The sequence below is a fragment of the Lepidochelys kempii genome, chromosome 8 (genome assembly GCF_965140285.1).
Source record: "Lepidochelys kempii isolate rLepKem1 chromosome 8, rLepKem1.hap1, whole genome shotgun sequence".
In the NCBI taxonomy this organism is placed as follows: Eukaryota; Metazoa; Chordata; order Testudines; family Cheloniidae; genus Lepidochelys; species Lepidochelys kempii.
This window is the reverse complement of record NC_136387.1, coordinates 13,791,296-13,811,284: the sequence shown is the minus strand read 5'-3', so window position 1 is coordinate 13,811,284 and position 19,989 is coordinate 13,791,296. Positions and strand designations below refer to the sequence as shown.

The 19,989-nt window shown below is 39.6% G+C and overlaps 1 protein-coding gene across 4 annotated transcripts in view; it reads right to left on the bottom strand.

Moving 5' to 3' along the window:
- Positions 1-19,989, bottom strand: part of FSTL4 (follistatin like 4) — a 775,101-nt gene that overhangs the window by 317,289 nt on the left and 437,823 nt on the right. For all 4 annotated transcript variants that reach the window (XM_073355595.1, XM_073355597.1, XM_078853995.1 and 1 more), the window contains one exon: positions 19,306-19,554. In XM_073355595.1, coding sequence (XP_073211696.1) covers positions 19,306-19,554 — 249 coding nt within the window. The remainder of the gene's footprint in view (positions 1-19,305; positions 19,555-19,989) is intronic.

Below are 19,989 nucleotides of genomic sequence, written 5' to 3'. Positions count from 1 at the left end.
TTTTGTAGCTAGACCCAACTCTATTGAACACATCATGAGCAATGTATTGTGGCAACATTTAAAGACATCATTTAGCTTCATGCATTCTTGAGGAATTTGAGTTCTAGATTTCCTCATTCCTTTTCCAGAAGAAATGACATCACAATCACAGGCCAATAAGGTTGAAAGAATAATTTCACTCTAAACCCATTATCACACCTTTGTAATTTTCCTTCTGGTTGGCATTTCTGAAGTTTATTCTCAATCCAGATGTGAACTGTTTTGAAACATTTTAATAAAATCATTTGTGCATTAAGTCATGCCAGAATGAAAAAACAACAGTTTTCTTCAGTGTCTCCTATCTAATGATCTCTAATTACTGTAAAAACATTGAATTAAGCCTCACAATTCAAGTACTATCGGTAAATAGCATTAACCCCATTTTACACATGGAGAAACTGCAACACAAACAGTGAAAACTGACTCACACAAATTCACACACACAAATAGAATTTAGATGGTGGTCATCATTAAAGAGTCAGCATCTACTAACAGTGACTATTCTGTAGTTTCTGAGATACTGAAGTGTGACCGGGTGCCTAAGATGGACCACACTGAGAATGCCACACTCAGGGCAGACTGCAAGAAATAGGGCAGTCAATCCTCAAAATGCTGGTGTTTTATTTTATAATTAGATTCACTAAACCAGTAACAAAAGAGCTTCCACAGTACCCGTCAATAACCTGATTCACTATACGTGAGGTTCTTCTAATCCCAAAGGATCAGCCACTTATATGGTCAATATGTATCTCAAATCTTACCCAAATATCTCACTGTCAGCCAATCCTTAGTAAATGAACTAAAGATTTATTCATAAAAGAAAAGAATAGAGTTAAAATGGTTAATATCATATATATACAAATTATTGCAAAGTCTTTATATCAGGTTTGTAGCAGTGACAGAATAGATGCTGGCTTGCAAAAGTCTCTCTGATAGCTTTCAAAAGATTGGAAGGTCCTCATTACATAGGTCAATATACTCCTTTTAGTTATAAATTCACAGTCCAAAGAATTAGAGCACGAAAGAAGCAAAATGGAGATGTCTCAGGTATCTTCTATATTCTTGGTCACGTACATGGCAATTTACTGTCCCAAAGAAAGCCCACAGCGCCTGTGTATGGAAAAAGAAAAGGAGTACTTGTGGCACCTTAGAGACTAACAAATTTATTAGACCAAAAGCTTTCTATGCTCTAATAAATTTGTTAGTCTCTAAGGTGCCACAAGTACTCCTTTTCTTTTTACAGATACAGACGAACAGGGCTGCTACTCTGAAACCTGTGTGTATGGAAAGCTACTGGCCCAAGATGGAGTCTCCGGTCACATGAGCCTATCACATGTCCTTACATGCTTTGCTGACTCACAGGGGGGTGGCCATTGGCTCCTTGTCCTTACTGTGTGAGGCATCCGGGCAGGAAGACCTACTGGGCGGGATGCAGTTCTTCAATGGCCCATTGTGAGAGTTGAGTGCCCTTAATGTGCCATCAATACATAGCTGTCTAACCCTGATGTAAATCTGCCTGGGGGTTGTCACCCAGGACTACAACATATGTGTAAGATACAAGTACATAGCTAATATTCATAACTTCAGGTACAAAGATGATACATGTATATAAACAGGATAATCATACTTAGCCATTCATAACTTTTCTGTTGATCCCGTATATGACATACTTTGTACAAAACTTATGGAATGTGTGTGATTGTGGTAACAACAGTGATATAAATGGTCACCTTTCTGATACACAGCATCATATGCAGCCTTCCCTGTACAGAGACTAGGAAATAGCTATTGAGTGTTAGTTGTCATCAAGAACTAACTTTGCAATAATAAACCCTGTATATGCCTTTCTAAAATATTTTATTTTACTGATGATCTGAAAAATGCCAACATTCTAAAGATAATTAAGGACTGGGAGCAAAAAATGTTACATTTTTTTAAAGGATTCAGCTGAGGTCCAGACAGCCTATTCATTTGCCTATGTCAATGAATGTTCATAACTATCAAAAAGAGCGTGTACTCTGGCCTCCAAAAATAAGTAGTACCAACAGGTTTCAGAGTAACAGCCGTGTTAGTCTGTATTCACAAATCAGATGTCAAGAATTATAACATTCATAAACCAGTCGGAGAACACTTCAATCTCTCTGGTCACGCAATTACAGACATGAAGGACGCTATCTTAAAACAAAAAAACTTCAAATCCAGACTCCAGCGAGAAACTGATGAATTGGAATTCATTTGCAAATTGGATACTATAAATTTAGGCTTAAATAGAGACTGGGAGTGGCTAAGTCATTATGCAAGGTAGCCTATTTCCCCTTGTTTTTTCCTACCCCCCCCCCCCCCCCCCGCAGACGTTCTGGTTAAACTTGGATTTATGCTGGAAATGGCCCATCTTGATTATCATACACATTGTAAGGAGAGTGGTCAGTTTGGATGAGCTATTACCAGCAGGAGAGTGAGTTTGTGTGGGCGGGGGGGGGGCGGTGAGAAAACCTGGATTTCTGCTGGAAATGGCCCACCTTGATTATCATGCACATTGTAGGGAGAGTGGTCACTTTGGATGAACTATTACCAGCAGGAGAGTGAGTTTGTGTGTGTGGTTTCGGAAAAAAAAGGAGGGGGGGGTGAGAAAACCTGGATTTGTGCTGGAAATGGCCCACCTTGATTATCATACACATTGTAAAGAGAGTGGTCACTTTGGATGGGCTATTACCAGCAGGAGAGTGAATTTGTGTGGGGGGGGCGGAGGGTGAGAAAACCTGGATTTGTGCTGGAAATGGCCCAACTTGATTATCATACACATTGTAAGGAGAGTGATCACTTTAGATAAGCTATTACCAGCAGGAGAGTGGGGTGGGAGGAGGTATTGTTTCATGGTCTCTGTGTATATAATGTCTTCTGCAGTTTCCACAGTATGCATCCGATGAAGTGAGCTGCAGCTCACGAAAGCTTATGCTCAAATAAATTGGTTAGTCTCTAAGGTGCCACAAGTACTCCTTTTCTTTTTGCGAAGTAGTATCAACAGTACCCCGAACTTACAGTACCCCCTAAGAAATCCTTGTTTATACCTTAGTCACAAACATTCCCTTTAGGCAGGAAAATAACAAGAATCCATTCGCACGAGGCAAGAAAATGCCACTGTGGGATATATCCAAAGCTCAGTGGTTTGAGCATTGGCCTGCTAAACCCAGGGTTGTGAGTTCAATCCTTGAGGGGGCCATTTAGGGATCTGGGGCAAAAATTGGGGATTGGTCCTGCTTTGAGCAGGGGATTGGACTAGATGACCTCCTGAGGTCCCTTCCAACCCTGATATTCTATGACTATGTCATACAGTAGGTGAGCAGTGTTGACCAACTAACTCTGTTACTACAGTAGGGTCAGACACTTAAGGGAATTCTTGAAATTGTCTATTCCTTTAGAATAATCCAACCACAGTTTCCTTTCTCCAGCACTACCAGATGAATGCAAGAATGGGCTTTTTTTTGTCTTGTCTACCCAGTTAGAAATTGTATGCATTGTTGCTGTAGCCACGTCGGTTCCAGAATATTAGAGAAGCAAGATGGGTGAGGTAATATCTTTTATTAGACAAACTTCTGTTGGTGAGAGAGACTTTCAAGCTTACACAGAGCTCTTCTTCAGGTCTGGGAAACGTACTTAATGTCACAGCGAAATACAAAGTGGAACAGAATATAAGTAGTTAAGACATATTTCAATACATTCAGTCCCCATCCTCTAAGGAAACCTGCACACCACTTTCAAAAGACGAGGCTGGGAGCTTAAATTCATAACTTTGCTAGACACTAAAAATCACGAACTGAACAGAGACAGTGGATTTATGGATCTTTGCAACAATTTACGACTCATTAACACCCACACACACCGCCCAGCTATCTCCCTTCCCTTTCCTCCTCTATGACTGGAGGGGTGTTAACTGGCCACTTCACCTTGAATGGTCCCTTGAAATGTGCGTTAACTACTTACGCTAACCAATCTGTTCCACTTTGTATTTAGCTGTTTCCCAAATCTGAAGAAGAGCTCAATGCCAGGGCTTGTCTACATTGGCACTTAACAGCGCTGCAAAAAACCACACCCCTGAGTGCTGCAAGTTTCAGTGCTGTACCATGCCAGTATAGACAGTGCACTAGTGCTGGGAGCCGCGCCCCCAGCGCTGGTAGCTATGCAGCTCGAGGAGGTGGGTTTTTAGAGCGCTGGGGCAGCACTTTAATGTCCTAAGCTGGAAAGCTGGTCTCTCTCACCAACAGAAGTTGGTCCAATAAAAGATATTACCTCCCCCACCCTGTCTGGTTAGAAATTGGCATGCAAGACCTCAGTTTGCAGTCAGTTGTTGTTATTATCTGATGGTTGTTTGGTGGCTTACATTCAATGAGTGGCCTCAGTCCATTTCCCAAAGGCTGCAATACTTCAAAATCAGCACCCCATATGGGGGTGGGGTGGGAGGAACCCTAAAAACCTTATCATAATAGGATACTAATTGCACCCATGACAAACTCTGCGGAAGAATAAGAGACTGATTGGATAGAAAGACTGCACTCTCTATGGCATTGAGGACACTCAGCACTTTCCAGGAAGTTCTCTGTACTTCCCAAGATCGGACCTTTTATGCACTGCTCTGTTTCCATTTTTCTACTGTATGGAGAAGCTAGAAGTTAATTTTCTGTGTGTATTGTGGCTAATATTAGCCAGGTACGAAAATGAAAGACTAGCACCCCGTCAGATAACAAGTGCACTAGTGAGCAGTACAAATGTTTTTATAGGAACACCAGCTAGTAAGTGTGAGCCACATCCTGGCACCTTTTCCCACATCCTTTCCTTTTAATTTCCCACCTATTTCCCCACACCTTTTGCTTTTATTTCCCACCTCCCTCAGCTTTCATTTCATTTCTCATCTCAAGTGTTAATGCTAGGCATCAAAATAAGCTTCATTCTCCCCTCTCAGCTTAAGTGAAAGGAATGCATTTCAGATGTTCCAATGGTGGTGTTTGAGTGGGATGAGTTTATGCTACCCTAAAGAATAATTAACTGCATTATGTATCTCTACCCTAAACGATCACTGAGCTGCTGCTCCAGCTGCGGCCATCTCACACTTTCTCAATCTCCTACCATGTCATAAAAATTTAGAGTGAACTTTTCTTTTCAGATGCAAATGGCTCTGTTGTGTGTTTCAGTAACTATATAAACAGCAATGATACCCTCCCTTATGTTCATACGTACTAGTGAACTGCCAAACTGAGTTTAATGTCTAGTTTGCTCAGAAGCAAGGTTGACAGATTGCATATTTCATAAATGGTGGGCTTATATGACCCCAGTTCAGCCAATCTGCTTTAAATTATAGGAGGGAACGGACTCAGAATGAAAAATCCTGAGGTTTTCTTCCTTTAACTGTTGGCAGTGCTGCAGGGACATCCCTTAATTATTTTGTCCACTGGCTGATGCACAATGTGATAACACTAGGATCAATTCTGCCAGGTGTTATGCATATACTGCAGGGTGCTGTAAACTTCCACTCTTGTTGTCTTTATGGATATTATGGTCACAGGCCCTCTAAAATCAAGACTGACAAGGATTCACAGATAGGTACTTATATAAGATGAGATGAAACAGCTGAAATAGAAAGGAGTCCATGAGTTAGATCCACAGACGTGTATCAAGGATCCTGCTCATGAATGACTTACCCCCCATTTAAAAGCAAACTTCATGCAACTTGGTAGAACAGCTCACATAATTCACCCACTCCTGCACTCCCAAAACACCACTGCCTTTTGTTGGAGTTTTAAAAGCACAAGGATGGGGACCATTTACCTAAAATCACTTTTTTTCCCCACCATTTCATCCGTGGTACATTTTTTTTATTTTCCATTACGGCTTTACTGACCATATCTGAAATCTGTCATCACACACAAGATTAGTCTGTGGCTGGCTGGATGCCAGTACACTGCAACATACATTTGGATTTCTTAGTGATGAACAGCATACAGACACCACACCTCTAGCGGGTTCCACTGAAGAGATGTTTTTACAATTAGCTTGAATAGTTTAACTTCCAGGGGTGTCTATTAACATAATTCTCTATCAAAGAGATAGAGATATCCTATCAGCCTGTAAATTATATCAAATATTTGCTTCATTAACAATTATCCTTTTAGGAGGAGGGGAAGGGAGGAAAGAGGTTCACTTGGAGTCTTCATTGGCTGTTTGTTAGTCTCTAAGGTGCCACAAGTACTCCTTTTGTTTTTCCAATGTAATTGCATACTTTTCCTTCTTTTATCCACTGTCCGCCTATACTATATCTGATGAAGTCCTTTGATTCCAGTCCCTTTTTCACCAGTGGGGTTGCCATTATAGGATGTAATGTTCCCAGACAAAGGTTTCAGTAGTGATAATGTGCATTAGACTCTAATCAGATGCTTTTGTTCTTTTATGATTCATCTTTGTTAGTCCAATTGGCATATGCTGTTGCTCTCTGTTGGGACTTCATCCGTGTTGTTTCTTTTGATTTTCTTCGCTAGGTTCATATTTTCTATTCTATTGGGGATTGTTACTGCTTTTAACTTTAAACATGCAGGGCCTGATTCTTACGCAAGTCAAGTAATATCTTACTATGTAAATAGTCCTACTGATTTACGTGATAAGGGCCTGCTTGACATGAATAAGAGTGGAAGAATTGAGGAAGTATTTATTATTTAAATACTGAGAATGTTACAGAAGTCAAATTATGTTGCTTACAGAAAAAAATGGGCAAGAGAAATTTGAGTTTGCATTTTTTTTTAAATGGAGACAACTTGTCCTCCTTTGTGAACTGATAAAATGACAGGTTTCAGAGTAGCAGCTGTGTTAGTCTGTATCCGCAAAAAGAAAAGGAGGACTTGTGGCACCTTAGAGACTAACCAATTTATTTGAGCATAAGCTTTCGTGAGCTACAGCTCATTTCATCCACTGCATGCATCCAATGAAGTGAGCTGTAGCTCACGAAAGCTTATGCTCAAATAAATTGGTTAGTCTCTAAGGTGCCACAAGTACTCCTTTTCTTTTTGATAAAATGATGTGCACTGGGGGTTTAGTCAAGGACTTTTAAAAACTGAAAACCATCTGTTTGAGTTTCTGTATAAAGTGGGGATGTGTGGGATTAATCTACAAGAGGTGTCAAAGGGCACTCTCCCTAGAAAAACATAATATGTTCATCCTTGTTTTTTTTTTATTGTTAACATTTAAAAATGGGTATAAAAACACAAATACGTAAAAGAAAATTCATGAAAATAACTGTAATTAAATAATATATAAAGAGCAAAAATATTGGTACTTTGATATGAAAGGACAAGTCTAGAATCCTAACATAGCCTTTCTAATAAGGGACGGCGGGGAAGGGGGAAGAGAGGACAGGTATTTTGGACCCAAAGGAAGGGACCCAAAGTGTTTCTTTGGTTTCTCTACTGAAAAGGGAAATATTTTCTTTGTGCAAGATGAAATCCTAACACCCCTGATGTCTATATGTGTTTTTTCCCACTGACTTCAATGCAGCCAGGATTTTATTCAGAGCACTTTAAGGCTATATTACACACCCTTGGTGGCAGCGTGTAGTATACATATAACTGCACACAGCCGTGAAAAGCAGGCGGTGTCCACGCTGCAGTGTCTAGCGACATATGTCAGTGAAAGGGGAGAGGGGAGGCAACGGGGAATGACTGACACCCGTGCTCCATGCCAGAGTCTTTCCTTGCAGCGGGGAAGGGTTCCAGCAGCAGGGAGGTGGCAGGACACGACTCCACTAAAAAAAGCCATTTAGACAGGAAGGGAAGGCTTCGGAAAGTAGAGCGCACGTAGGGCATGCAATCGCATACATACCCATGCCCTTCAGGTTTGGCTGCACTCTACTCACCTGAGCTGCGTCTCACCACCAACACTACTATTTACCCCTGTGCTAGGGTAGCTATGTGCTCTACATGTTGCTGTAGGATGAATAAAGCCTTCACAGAGGAAGCCAGACAGCTGGATTTACAGTAAATAATCTTCTTCATCAACACCTTGAAAAGGTCTATTAACTAATTCTAGTATTGGATCCAGGGGGAAATAGCCTCGGCTGAAGCTACACCAAGTCAGAATATGGTCCAAGAAGGATTTCTATTTCTTGGGAACCAAGCTCTTGATCACCCTTTAGGCCAGGGGTTCTCACAACAAATTTTTGGGTGGCCTCAAAGTGCGGCTACCAACTCTTGGTGGTGGACGCGCTGATAAATTTTTCCTAAAATATTTAATTAGCTTTAGGAAAAACAAATAAATAGGCACATACATGGGTCCAAATCATTCTAGTTTATTGAATCTTTTTGCAGACTCAATAATAAAAATAATGTAGTTGTCTCTGTTGTTTACTGAACCTACATAGAATAGAAACACAAATAAGATGCTCTGTGGGTTCTTGTCTTTTTTGTTGATGTTTCTTTTGCTTTTTTGGTTGCTTTTTTTAAAAGACTTTCTAGCTAGTAAGTCTGCTGCTGTGAAAAGTGATATTAACAAACATACAAATATCACTTTTCACATCAGCAGACTTACTCAGTCCTGGCAAGCCCAGGGACAAATTAAGCCTTGGATGGGGAGGTTGGTAGGGAGGAAGTGGGGGTAACATGACAGGCTGGTGGAGGCAGTGGGGAGGTCAGGGGCGATGGGGGTGTGAGCCCCACAACTGGGGGTAGGAGCCCGGTGGCCAGAGCCTGATGCTCACCATCCCAGGGCTGGAGCCAACCCTACCATCCCCAAGAAGGTGGGGAACTCACTAGCTGCCTGCTTCTCCGGCATTTGTCTCTCCAGAGGGGGTCAGTGTCCAAACCCTGTGATGGCCCTGTGGGAAGGACCACTGCTTTGCCATCACTGCCCAGGAGGCTGTGGCCACAAGAAAAGCCACTGGTGGCTGCATTTGAGAAACGCTGCCTTAGAAGCTTCTAGTATGCACCCTGAATAGCTAGAGAGTCAATCCCAAAAGATGAAGTTAGGAGGGGGTTCCAGTTGAAGGGTTGGGGAGCAGAAGCCATTTAGCTTTGCTGGTATTTAAATGAGAAAGCAGAAGAGAGAAGCAGCTGTACATTGTACAATAGTGGATGCCTTTAATGTAGTTTATACAATTAATAAATATATATACCAGCTCTGTCGACAGCAAATAAATATTTTAAACGTAATTTTACTACACTAAAATATAGAAATACTACTATTTATTGTAGCTATCTAGTTTTACAATCCTAAAAATCCCTTAGATAGATGTCCTGGATACTGATAAGATCATTATTAATGAGGCAATCCTGCATTGTGAAGATCCGAGCCTCATTCTAAATGGGATTAATCATATGCTTGCCACCAATTCTCAATATGCTTTAGTTCCACTGGAGGCATCTGAACAAGTAATATTGTAAATTTAAAGTGGCAGATACTAACAGTCAGCGGGACAGCTGTCATTGGATATCACACACACTGATTTTTCCAGCTGGACAGCTACATAGTGTGAAACCGAATAGATTTTCTGGAAGTTTGTAAACTCTTAAACAGAACTAGTTCATATGTATTGAATTCAACCAAATATATGACCGTCCTCTCAGAAATGTTTCAGAATGCTGAAGCCCCAAAACAAGCTGCTTCTAAGAGTGCAAGGTACAGAAGTCAGCAAATAAGATCCAGTAGTAAAAATAACACCAGTTGGGGCTGAATCAGTCTTATACAAGGCCAGTCGAAAGACACATTCGTTATCTGCCTGTGTGTGCTTTTTAATCAGAGGCTTTGTAGCTTACCTGCACTCAAACACTAAGATTTCAGTCAGCCTACAAAGATTATCTCGAGCTATTCATAATTAGAAAGAAACCTTCATAGTGTTGCAGAATGGAGAGAGATCAAGATCAGAGAGGTTGCAGATGGAAAAGTCCTATTAATCTATCCTATCCACACTCTTTCCCAATAAAGAATTGTTCATGGTAGAACAGTATATTTTCTAGAAATGGGTCCAGTCCCATTTTAACCCTGAAACTACTGTAACCAACATCCCTGATTAAATATATTATTCCAAAGCACTGAGGCATACTTATCTAAAGGCACTAAATCCATTTCCTTTCACCTGCCCAGAGTCCCAGGATAAAGAGCACATATTGGTAAATAGTCTGTATCATCATTTTGAAAATAGGGAACCCAGAAGCAACTACCTTCTATGCCCATTGAAGAGGCTATATGGAATTCCACACTGATTTTGTGCTAAATTCCGACCTTAGGCTCATGCATATGCTCACCGACTTCATCTAAGCGCAAAATTTGGCAAAAGTTTTATGAGGATGCAAATTGCTGCCAGGCCTTTGCTGCAAAATAAAATGATATATTAACGTAAAGGCACAAAATCTATTTAGCTTATTGAAAAAATATTACCAACATTTTGGGGGGAGTGGGAGGAGGAGAGAGAGAGAAAACAGGATTGGAATAAGAATATTAGAGTTTGTTCATGAGCTCATACATCTCCAATTTTCCAGTTAAATTGCTGTCAGATAAAATAAAATTAGAGATGTGGTATAGACTGGACGGAATCAAAATATTGATAAGGAAATCAGCATAGTACAGTGCGTTTGTAATGGAACGGTCAAGAATTTGTCAAGCTAGTGGCACTGAATGCATACAGTAGTACAAATTAAATCTGACAAGCTGTGGTGTAAAGTCACTGCAAATCCCAGCAAGAAAAACTGAGGTTTGTATAATAGGATGAAGAGGGTATGTCAGAATCTGACAAAAGTATATGCGAAGAATGAAGCAGGGAAAGTCAATGCAGCTCTTCATTCTGTAACATAGGTTTGACTGACAGGGGAGCATTTCAAGACTGCTGATCTTGCAAAAAAAATAAATAAAAAACCCATGAAAAGGCAACAACATACAGTAAATCTAAATGGAAGAAAAATCTTCTAATGTGGGTACATTGCAAGGAAAATAAATTGTTACCAAGTGTTTGAAGAAACTCATAAATTAGGGGAGAAAATAGAAAGGAATTACAGCAAGAGGAATAGTGTATGCACAGTATTTGACACACAAAAATAGTGAGAGACAAATGAGTGAAGAGAATAAGTGGGTGTAAAGAAAAAGAAGAAAAGAAAAATGAATGGAAGTGGAAATAAAAGAACTTTTGCTATGGGAAAACAAAGTAAGGATGGCAAATCCCTGTGCTAAAAACAATATTTTGCTGTGTTGCCAAAGTGTGTCTGTGCATCTACTTAAATAGAAAAGTCACAGACCAAAAGTGCATTTCAAATAAGTGGAAAAACTGTGATTGTGTTTGTGGATATTTTTGACTGTCCATAATGAATATTTTTTCGAAAAGGCAAAGCAATTTCATTCTTGTATATTTTGTTGCCCAATTACAATCACTAAGCACTTAGTGCCCCAGTTTCAGGGCAACTGCGCCTGTATTGCCCTTCTATGGTTCACCAAGGATACCTGCCTTAGACTTCTGGCTTTCAGTCATCACCTTTCTTGGGCAGAGACCCATGTTTCACTCACTCCTGACCAAGCATTTTAAGGCTGTGTAGCTCACTCCCTTACACTGTGATATCCTCAGCAAGCCAAATTGCCTAAAAAGGCCAGGGCCTGCACTTTGCTTTCTCTCCAAGGGCTATGAACAGTGTATTGCCCACAGTTATAGGTTACCACACAGCTCCTTCTAAGCAAGCACATTTATTCTATTTGTACAACTGTACTATTAGTCAGAAAAGCATCAGAGTCCCACTGGCCCCTGTGGAGATCAGGAAGGTGAATTGTCATCCAGAGTCTGTTTTCAGATGAAGTTTTGTGGGGATCCAACTTCCTGTTGGGGAGCAGAATCACTCTTCTCCAATTCTCCCTTAGCCTGTGCCTAGTTTCCACCTTATTCTTCCAGTATTTCCCTAGAACTCATCTTTGAGCATCCCAGGTTCTCATGTAGATGTCTGTCCAGCTGGATCATCTCTTGGGTGTCAAATTGCTGATCAATTCCAATTTTGCAAATAATGTATTCCATGATACCTTTACGGTAAGGTCTTACAAAAACAAAATTTTGTTGTATCCTGAACATTTTTACTGATACAAATTAGTGGCTGTCCACACTCTCCACTCATTCAGCAAGTCTGTTTGCCAATCAACCAGATTACTTCCAGACAATTTGGTCCACCTGCAGTGGACTGAAACAACTTTAATACTAACCTAACTGCCGTCTGCTGGTGCTAATAAATGTTGTGATACTGGGACTGAGGAGCCAATACTGGGAAAAAGGGGAACAAAATATGAGTTCACCAGGATGAATCTTAAATCATCTTCCATGGATTTCCTGACATGAATGCCTCCAGGGATGATTAATTCTTCTCCATGAAAGCTTAGTGGAAAGCCATCAAACCCTTATTCCCTAGAAAGAGGTGGGGTATCCTTTTTTGGGGGATGGGGGTGAAAAAATAAAAGCATAAGTCTAAGGTAGGAGAGCGATCTCTGCCTAGGAAACTAACAGCTTTGCATAAGAAATAGAATGACCCAAATCAGAAGGACACAGGCTGTCACAGAGACTGGTAGTAAGAAAAAATGCTCGGATGAAGACGGAGTTAGTTTAGGACTTTAAATATCCTTTATTTTCCCATTGTCCAGATTCAATTCCAGTTGCGCATTCAGCCTCCTAGTAACTATAATAGTACAGGGTAAAATGCCAATGAGGTACTGTGAATCAATCAACCTGTCCTTATACACTGCTATCTCCAAAAGTAGCACATCTGAGCACTTCACAGATCAAGAACATAGACAATTTTTTTTAAAAAATTAAAATAAAAATTAAAAAAATGAAGAAACCAACATCTTAGACACTATCTTTGAGTAAGTGAAATGTGGTTGATCTGTAGTTATGTGTAAAGGCCATCAAGTCTGACATTTAGATAATTGGGTAAACTGGAAGACCATAAGGATTCAATCTATAGTGTTATTCAGATACTGCTACTTGGGGATTTTAATCTTAATTGAAGAAGCCAACAGGGAAAAGCACCTTGAAGAAGTCCTCTGTCAACGTAATCTTACTCAAATAATTAAAGTATCTACTTATGTTGATTATAGAAAACAAATAGAGAGACCTTGCAGACTGACTGAGATAAACCTCATCTCTAGTTCAAACAGACCATTTTGCACTTTCAGGCTCTCTTCTCCAGTCCCTGAGATGGAACAGTGCAAACAGCTAAATTTATTATTCCAGTATATACGTTTATCAGCCTAACAGTTTATTATTATTAATATTCTTGTGATCGTAGAACGGCGCAATCTCCGCGAGGGCTGAAGGACTGATCGATCAAGGTGATCAGGCTGAATATTATTGTGCTACGTGTTGTGGAAACATACATTAAGAGACAATCCATGCTCCAAAAATCTTGCAGTCCAAACAGATAAGACCGATAAAGGATGGATTAATGGAAGCATTATTATTCATGGTCTACAGATGGAAAACCAAAGCATAGAGAGATTAGGGATGTAACTGCATTGCAATCGTAGGTGTGACTCCAGCACATGTGACCTACCCAAGCTAGCTGTGCTCTAGCTAGCTCAAGGGAAGCCACAGCAGAATGGGCAGCAGCATAGGCTATACAGACCCAACCAGGACCCTGAGCATGTATGTACTCGAATGGCTAGCCCACGATGCTGCAGCTGCCCTGCTATGAGGTATGTCTACACAGCAATCGCTGGTTTGATTGCTTCTTGTGTACACATACCAAAACTCATTTTAATCTAGGTAGCCCAGCAGTGAAGCCATGGGAGCATGCCACACCTTCACTTACTATTGGTACAAAGTTAGCTTGGGGAAGTCAACAACATGCGGCAGTCACACCTCCGATTGCTGTGTAGGGATACCCTTGCCAAGGTTACATGGGAATAGAACCCAGGTCTTCTGCCTCTCAGTCCAGTGTTTTAACTATAAGAAGAAAAGGAGGACTTGTGCCACCTTAGAGACTAACAAATTTATTTGAGCCTAAGCTTTCGTGAGCTACAGCTTATTTCATCGGATGCATTCAGTGGAAAATACAGTGGGGCATATTCTCTGTGTATATAAATCTCCCCACTGTATTTTCCACTGAATGCATCCAATGAAGTGAGCTGTAGCTCACGAAAGCTTAGGCTCAAATAAATTGGTTAGTCTCTAAGGTGCCACAAGTCCTCCTTTTCTTTTTGCGGATACAGACTAACACGGCTGCTACTCTGAAACCTGTTAACTATAAGAGTATCCTTCCTCTAATGGACACATGGTAAGTGGCTCTTTATATGTTTTGACTGGAGAATTTTGTTTCCCAATATCTGTAAAATCTATTTTTTTTTTTGCTTGTCTTGTTTTTTGCCCAGGTGTGGAAGTTTTTTCACACAACTCCTATTCGCTGAAGAGTGACTCTAAACATTGCTCCATTGCTGAAATGTTTAAGGGTTTCTTGAAACCAAAACACAAAACTATTTCTTTCTGACATAATTTCATGGTTTATTCAGAAAACTATTCAAGCATGACACGGTATCATTAGATATAATGCAGCCATTGCAAGGACAATGATTACTGAAATAAGAACTCATTTTCTTTAACAGTATATAAAATTAAGAATGACTAAAAAACTGGTTCAAAAATATCATTTTAAAAGGGCAGACTATATGCAAGTATGAAAAAAAAAATTCCAACAACTTTCTAATGAGGAGGGAGAAGTATAAGGCCTAATTTTAAAGCTGCAATGAGCACTTGCAGCTGCATTGGCTTCAATTGAATTTGCCAGGGTTTAACACTTTGGGAAATAGATCACGAGCTCACTTGTTGAACCTGCTCTTTTTTAGAAAGTTAAGAGACACTATGATACTGTGTTTTCCAAACTGAGTATCTCTAATCTTGTAACTGGCTATGCTGTATGTGGGACTAGAGCACAGGGAACGGATATTCATCGCAAGGACAAAGTATGTAACTTGTTAATTACTTTGGCTCCCACTAATACGTTATTGAGGGAAAATGCCATAGATCAATTCATTCCAGTACAATATTTAATTAAATAAGGATCAGCATAAACTCCATGAGTAGAAACATTCGATTACTCTTCTAGGGCAAAATGAGACATCAGCTTGTTGCTGTTGCCTTGTTTCCCGTATTTCCAAAAAGACATCAATAAAAATGAAGCTTTCAAAAATTAATTTGTATGCGCAAAGTAGTTTGTTAATGGTTTATTTTCTGCAAATGAAACAGAATCAACAATATTTATAGAAATAGACCTAGGCAGATTCAAAAAGTTTATAAAACAAACTAATTCCACTGACCCACCTGTATTTTATTCTTGTATATCTGCCTTTACCCTCTCCCTTTTCACTCTTACTATTTAAAAAAATAATTCTGTCCCTTGTAAGACAAGATAAATTGATTTTGAGGCTAATTAGCTTTTAATGATAATGCATCACACAAGATGGGAATGGCAGCCATTTCTCCCTCATTAAAGATGGAAGGATAGCCCAGTGATTAGGGCAGGGTACAATTCCCTGCTCTGCCACAGAATTCCTACATGGCCTCAGCTAGTCACTTCGTCTCTCTGTGTCCCAGTTTCCCTTCTCTAAAAACTTCCCTAACTCACAGAGGGGTTGTGAGGACAAAGACATTAAAGATTATGAGGCATTCAGATACTATGGTAAGGAGGGTCATAGAAATACCAAAAAAAGACGTATTTCTGCCATTGAATCCAACTTTTTTTAAAAAATACCCTTTACTATTATCATGTACAAACACTTATGAATAAACAAGGGGTGATGAATAGCTCTGCAGACATTCAAATACTTCTGAATATCAAGTGTCCAGTGATCTAAAGCTAAAGGAATTATTCTCATACTTGACCACCTAATTACCACTGGGAAATCTGGAACACCCCACTCTTCTTTCTTCTGGTACCCGGAGCTACATTTGATAAATGTAATTTTCAGCTACACTTTATATTCAGCCGTATGTGCTCTGTACGGCATGTCACATTATATTGGAAATAATCTGTGATTGCTCCCAGTACATTGCGTTATATCACATGGCTTCTGCTAGTGCAATCTCACTTGATTTGTGACCCTGCGGCACACTACCTAAGAAAATATGCTTTAAAAATCATGGAGCACAGCTCCCTTCAAGATCTGACCCATTGATAATAATGGAAATATGTTTGGAAGGAATTGGCTGTAGTTATGAATAAGCCAGTTGAGTATTTATATTTCCTATTTGTGACTAGACTCTTATTTAACATCTTTATAACTTAATTATGGTAGTGTTTAAAGGCTGACCAGGGCCAGACCTTATTGTGAAAGCTGTTGTAGAAACAGGGAGTAAAAGAGAGCCGACAGACAGCTTATCGTCCAAACCCTTGATCCTACAAATGGATCTGTGTGGGGGTATCCTTTGTGCCTGTGTGAAGTCTCATTCACTTCAATGGGGCTCCACATGGACATAATGGGTCCAACAATGCAGAACTGATTGCAGGTTGGGGGTGTAATGTATGAAACAGAAATACCCATATTGTTCAGTTATCTGTACCTACAGTATGAGTTATTACAGAGCCGCTAAATCTTTACTTTAAACCCATTCTAATCCTTTTGATAATCATGCTGCAATGACCAATATAATAATCTCCCTAAATTTCAGGCATATCAGATAGAAGGTAACAGAGGAATTAACAAAAGAAGAGAGAACTTGGTAGACTAGTTGTAGAAAGGGTTTTATAATGCCATCTGACCTTCATTATATTTAAGCAGCAGTGTGAGTTATACCTCTAAACCTCTCCCTCTTTTCTCAGATTAGTTGCTCACACCAACTCTAATTCTTCGTTGGTGTAAACTGTTATCAATCCACTGACGTGAATGGAGTTGTGCCAATTTGCACAAGCAGATAATTTGGTCCACTTAATTTTCTTTCTCCTTTTACAAGGAATGCAGTTTGGATGGCTCATGATGATACTGGGGAAGCCAGATATAATCCCTGATATGGAAGGCAAATTCTAAACCGAACATTTATAGTTGCGCTCTGACAACAGTTTCCTAGTTGGTAGATAGCTATCTTCCTACATGCTGGTTTTCACAATGTTTCTGTCTTGAAAATTTCACAGGTTAATGAGTGGAGAAGTACAGTTTCCAAAAGAGAGATTGTACGGCAAATCTAAATAAATACAGAAGAGACTACGCCATTAAAATTAGTTTAGAGCAACGCAAAGCTGATTGGATACACAGACCCAATGTCAGAGCTGTTGTAAGCAGGGACAACACCGTTAGGACTGGAGTCTGCCTACAAAATCTTCTTAGAATTCCTAATTTCTCTCAATTCAATTCCCCCCCATTTTTATGCTATCCCATAATTCTTAATGAGAGTTATACATTCCATGCATTCCAGGTAGGGCTGAAACTGAGAGTTGGTATAGGTACTCATTATGAACGGTCCCTGTTGTAAATCGAAAGGAACAGCTTTCAAGTCAATGGAGTCATGCTGGTATAAAACTAGCATGAAATAGAATCAGGTCCTTCATCCACATAATTTGCTTTTGAACTGGTCCAAATGAATTCAGAGGTTAACTTGTATTAGACATACAACAAAACTGTCAGAAGTGGCCACTTGTTCCAAGTGCCTCAACTTCTGGATGCCCAACTTGAGACACACTGGTCCTGATTTTTAGAAGTCCCGGATACTCGCAGCTTGATGTAACAGACCATTTGAACGCCATTTGCAGTAATTATCCTGCAGAAACTGTTTCTTCACAGTAATTATCTAGAGGTAGGTTCTCTGATCTCTGTCAATTAACCAGTTTCCAAAAACTTCAATGATATCTAAAGGAACGCCAATGAATCTGGAGCACTGCATGTATTCCCTGCTGCATTCATGATTTGCTCAATACCAAGGTCACTTCTGATTGAACTTGGAAGAAAGAAAAAACAGAAATCACAAAGACGATGAAGGACAATCCTAAGTGGGGGGTCTCTGGAGGAGAGTTCCATTTGTGTTAACTTTAGCTCTTGCCACTAATTCTGGTAGAATCCAGATTTTAATTGCTTAAGTGAATTGTTCACGTCCTGCATTTTGGCTATGTCAGATTTTTCTGCAGGGGACAAGCATTTATTCAGCCACGCAGCTGTTCCAAGACTGATATCACTGCTTCTGCCACTGTCAGAACAGACAACATTTGTGAATAGTGGTGTGTGCATTATAACTTATAGGGTCACTCTGTCTGTGGGAGCATCTCACTCCAGAATGCCTTAGCCTTAGGACATACTTCACTTTTTATTGGGCAGGTGTATTTATGAGTTAAATTGACCTGCTAATTATTACTCTCATCTTGTTCAGCCTTGGTCATGACAGCTTTAGCCTATTATTTCTCATATATACACTCACTATTTCCCCCCATCCCTCTCATCTCATCCCACTATTTCTTCTTCTCATTGCTGGCACAACAGCAGTGATCCGAATGGCATGGAAGATAATTAATTGGATGTATAGCCAAATACCACCAATACAATTCTTTCTTGATTGTTGCTGAAACATCCCTGGCACATCCACAAATCCTCTAATTCTCACCTACTGTGGAATCCATTGCCAAAACCCCAATAATGTGGGACACTAAGTTTCCACATTCAGTTATATGAGAAAATTATGACTTTCTGTTCCCCTCACAGAGCACTTATGATTTCCACTTCAACCCTTATGTAACAAAGTGTATTATTTCTAATGTGTTTGTCCCGTTCAAAGCGTTACAAAACAAATTCCATAGTAAAGTGTTATTACATTTGAAATTGTTAAGTACCTACTGACTACAATGCATACAATGTATACAATGATGTTCATTATTTACCAGTCTGATTTCATTCTGGGTAACAATGCTCATGGATTTAATAGCTTCATAAAGTGTCGTGCCAGAATAAATCACCCTAAAAAAAAAATCCACTTCAACCCTTATGTAACAAAGTGTATTATTTCTAATGTGTTTGTCCCGTTCAAAGTGTTACAAAATAAATTCCATAGTAAAGTGTTATTACATTTGAAATTGTTAAGTACCTACTGACTACAATGCATACAATGTATACAATGATGTTCATTATTTACCAGTCTGATTTCATTCTGGGTAACAATGCTCAGGGATTTAATAGCTTCATAAAGTGTCGTGCCAGAATAAATCACCCTCAAAAAAAATCTCTTAGAAATAATATGTAGCACACAGTCATTTATCACAACTGAGGTAAGATGGACACATATAATAAATGATATCCTACCTTTGAAGAAACAGTCCTTGCTGTGGATAATGTAGATTTTCTTCCTCTGCAAGCATGAGGCTCGGTGGAGTTCACAGTGATTTTCATAAAATTTGCCATCAGATCCACAGACTGGCATATAACTGGGCTTGCAGTCTTCTAGGCATTTGCATTCAGGCTGATTAGTCTCCTTGTTCACAACACACTTACTTCCCCGGCCACAGTATTTTTTTTCGCATGATGCATGTAGGCCATCTTGCCCATAAAGCACTGAAAAAGTAAAAAGCTTAAACATTAACTATATTTCCTTAACAGAATTCAACAGTTCTTTTGTTTTAGCATGTACATTCCAAGCTTATAGAATATAAGGATTCCAAGGATACATGGGCATTCTATGGACAATATTGCATCTGTGATACAGAGAGTATCTTCATACACAGGCTAGCAGTTTTACAGCCGCCACTGAGCAATGCATTAAAGTGTGTGCTTAAGTGGTTTGCTGAATAGTGATTGGCATAAGAATGTGGTTAAAGGTAAGCATGTGCTTTGCTGAACCATGGTCTTCAGTTACTAAAACCTATACTATGTTCATTCTGCAGTTCTGATGTGGTATTTTAAGACTTTGTTGGGATTATATTCTTCCTTCCCAACTTAAACATTGAAAAATTAATGTCTATTGGCCTGTATAAGCATCGATGACCAAGC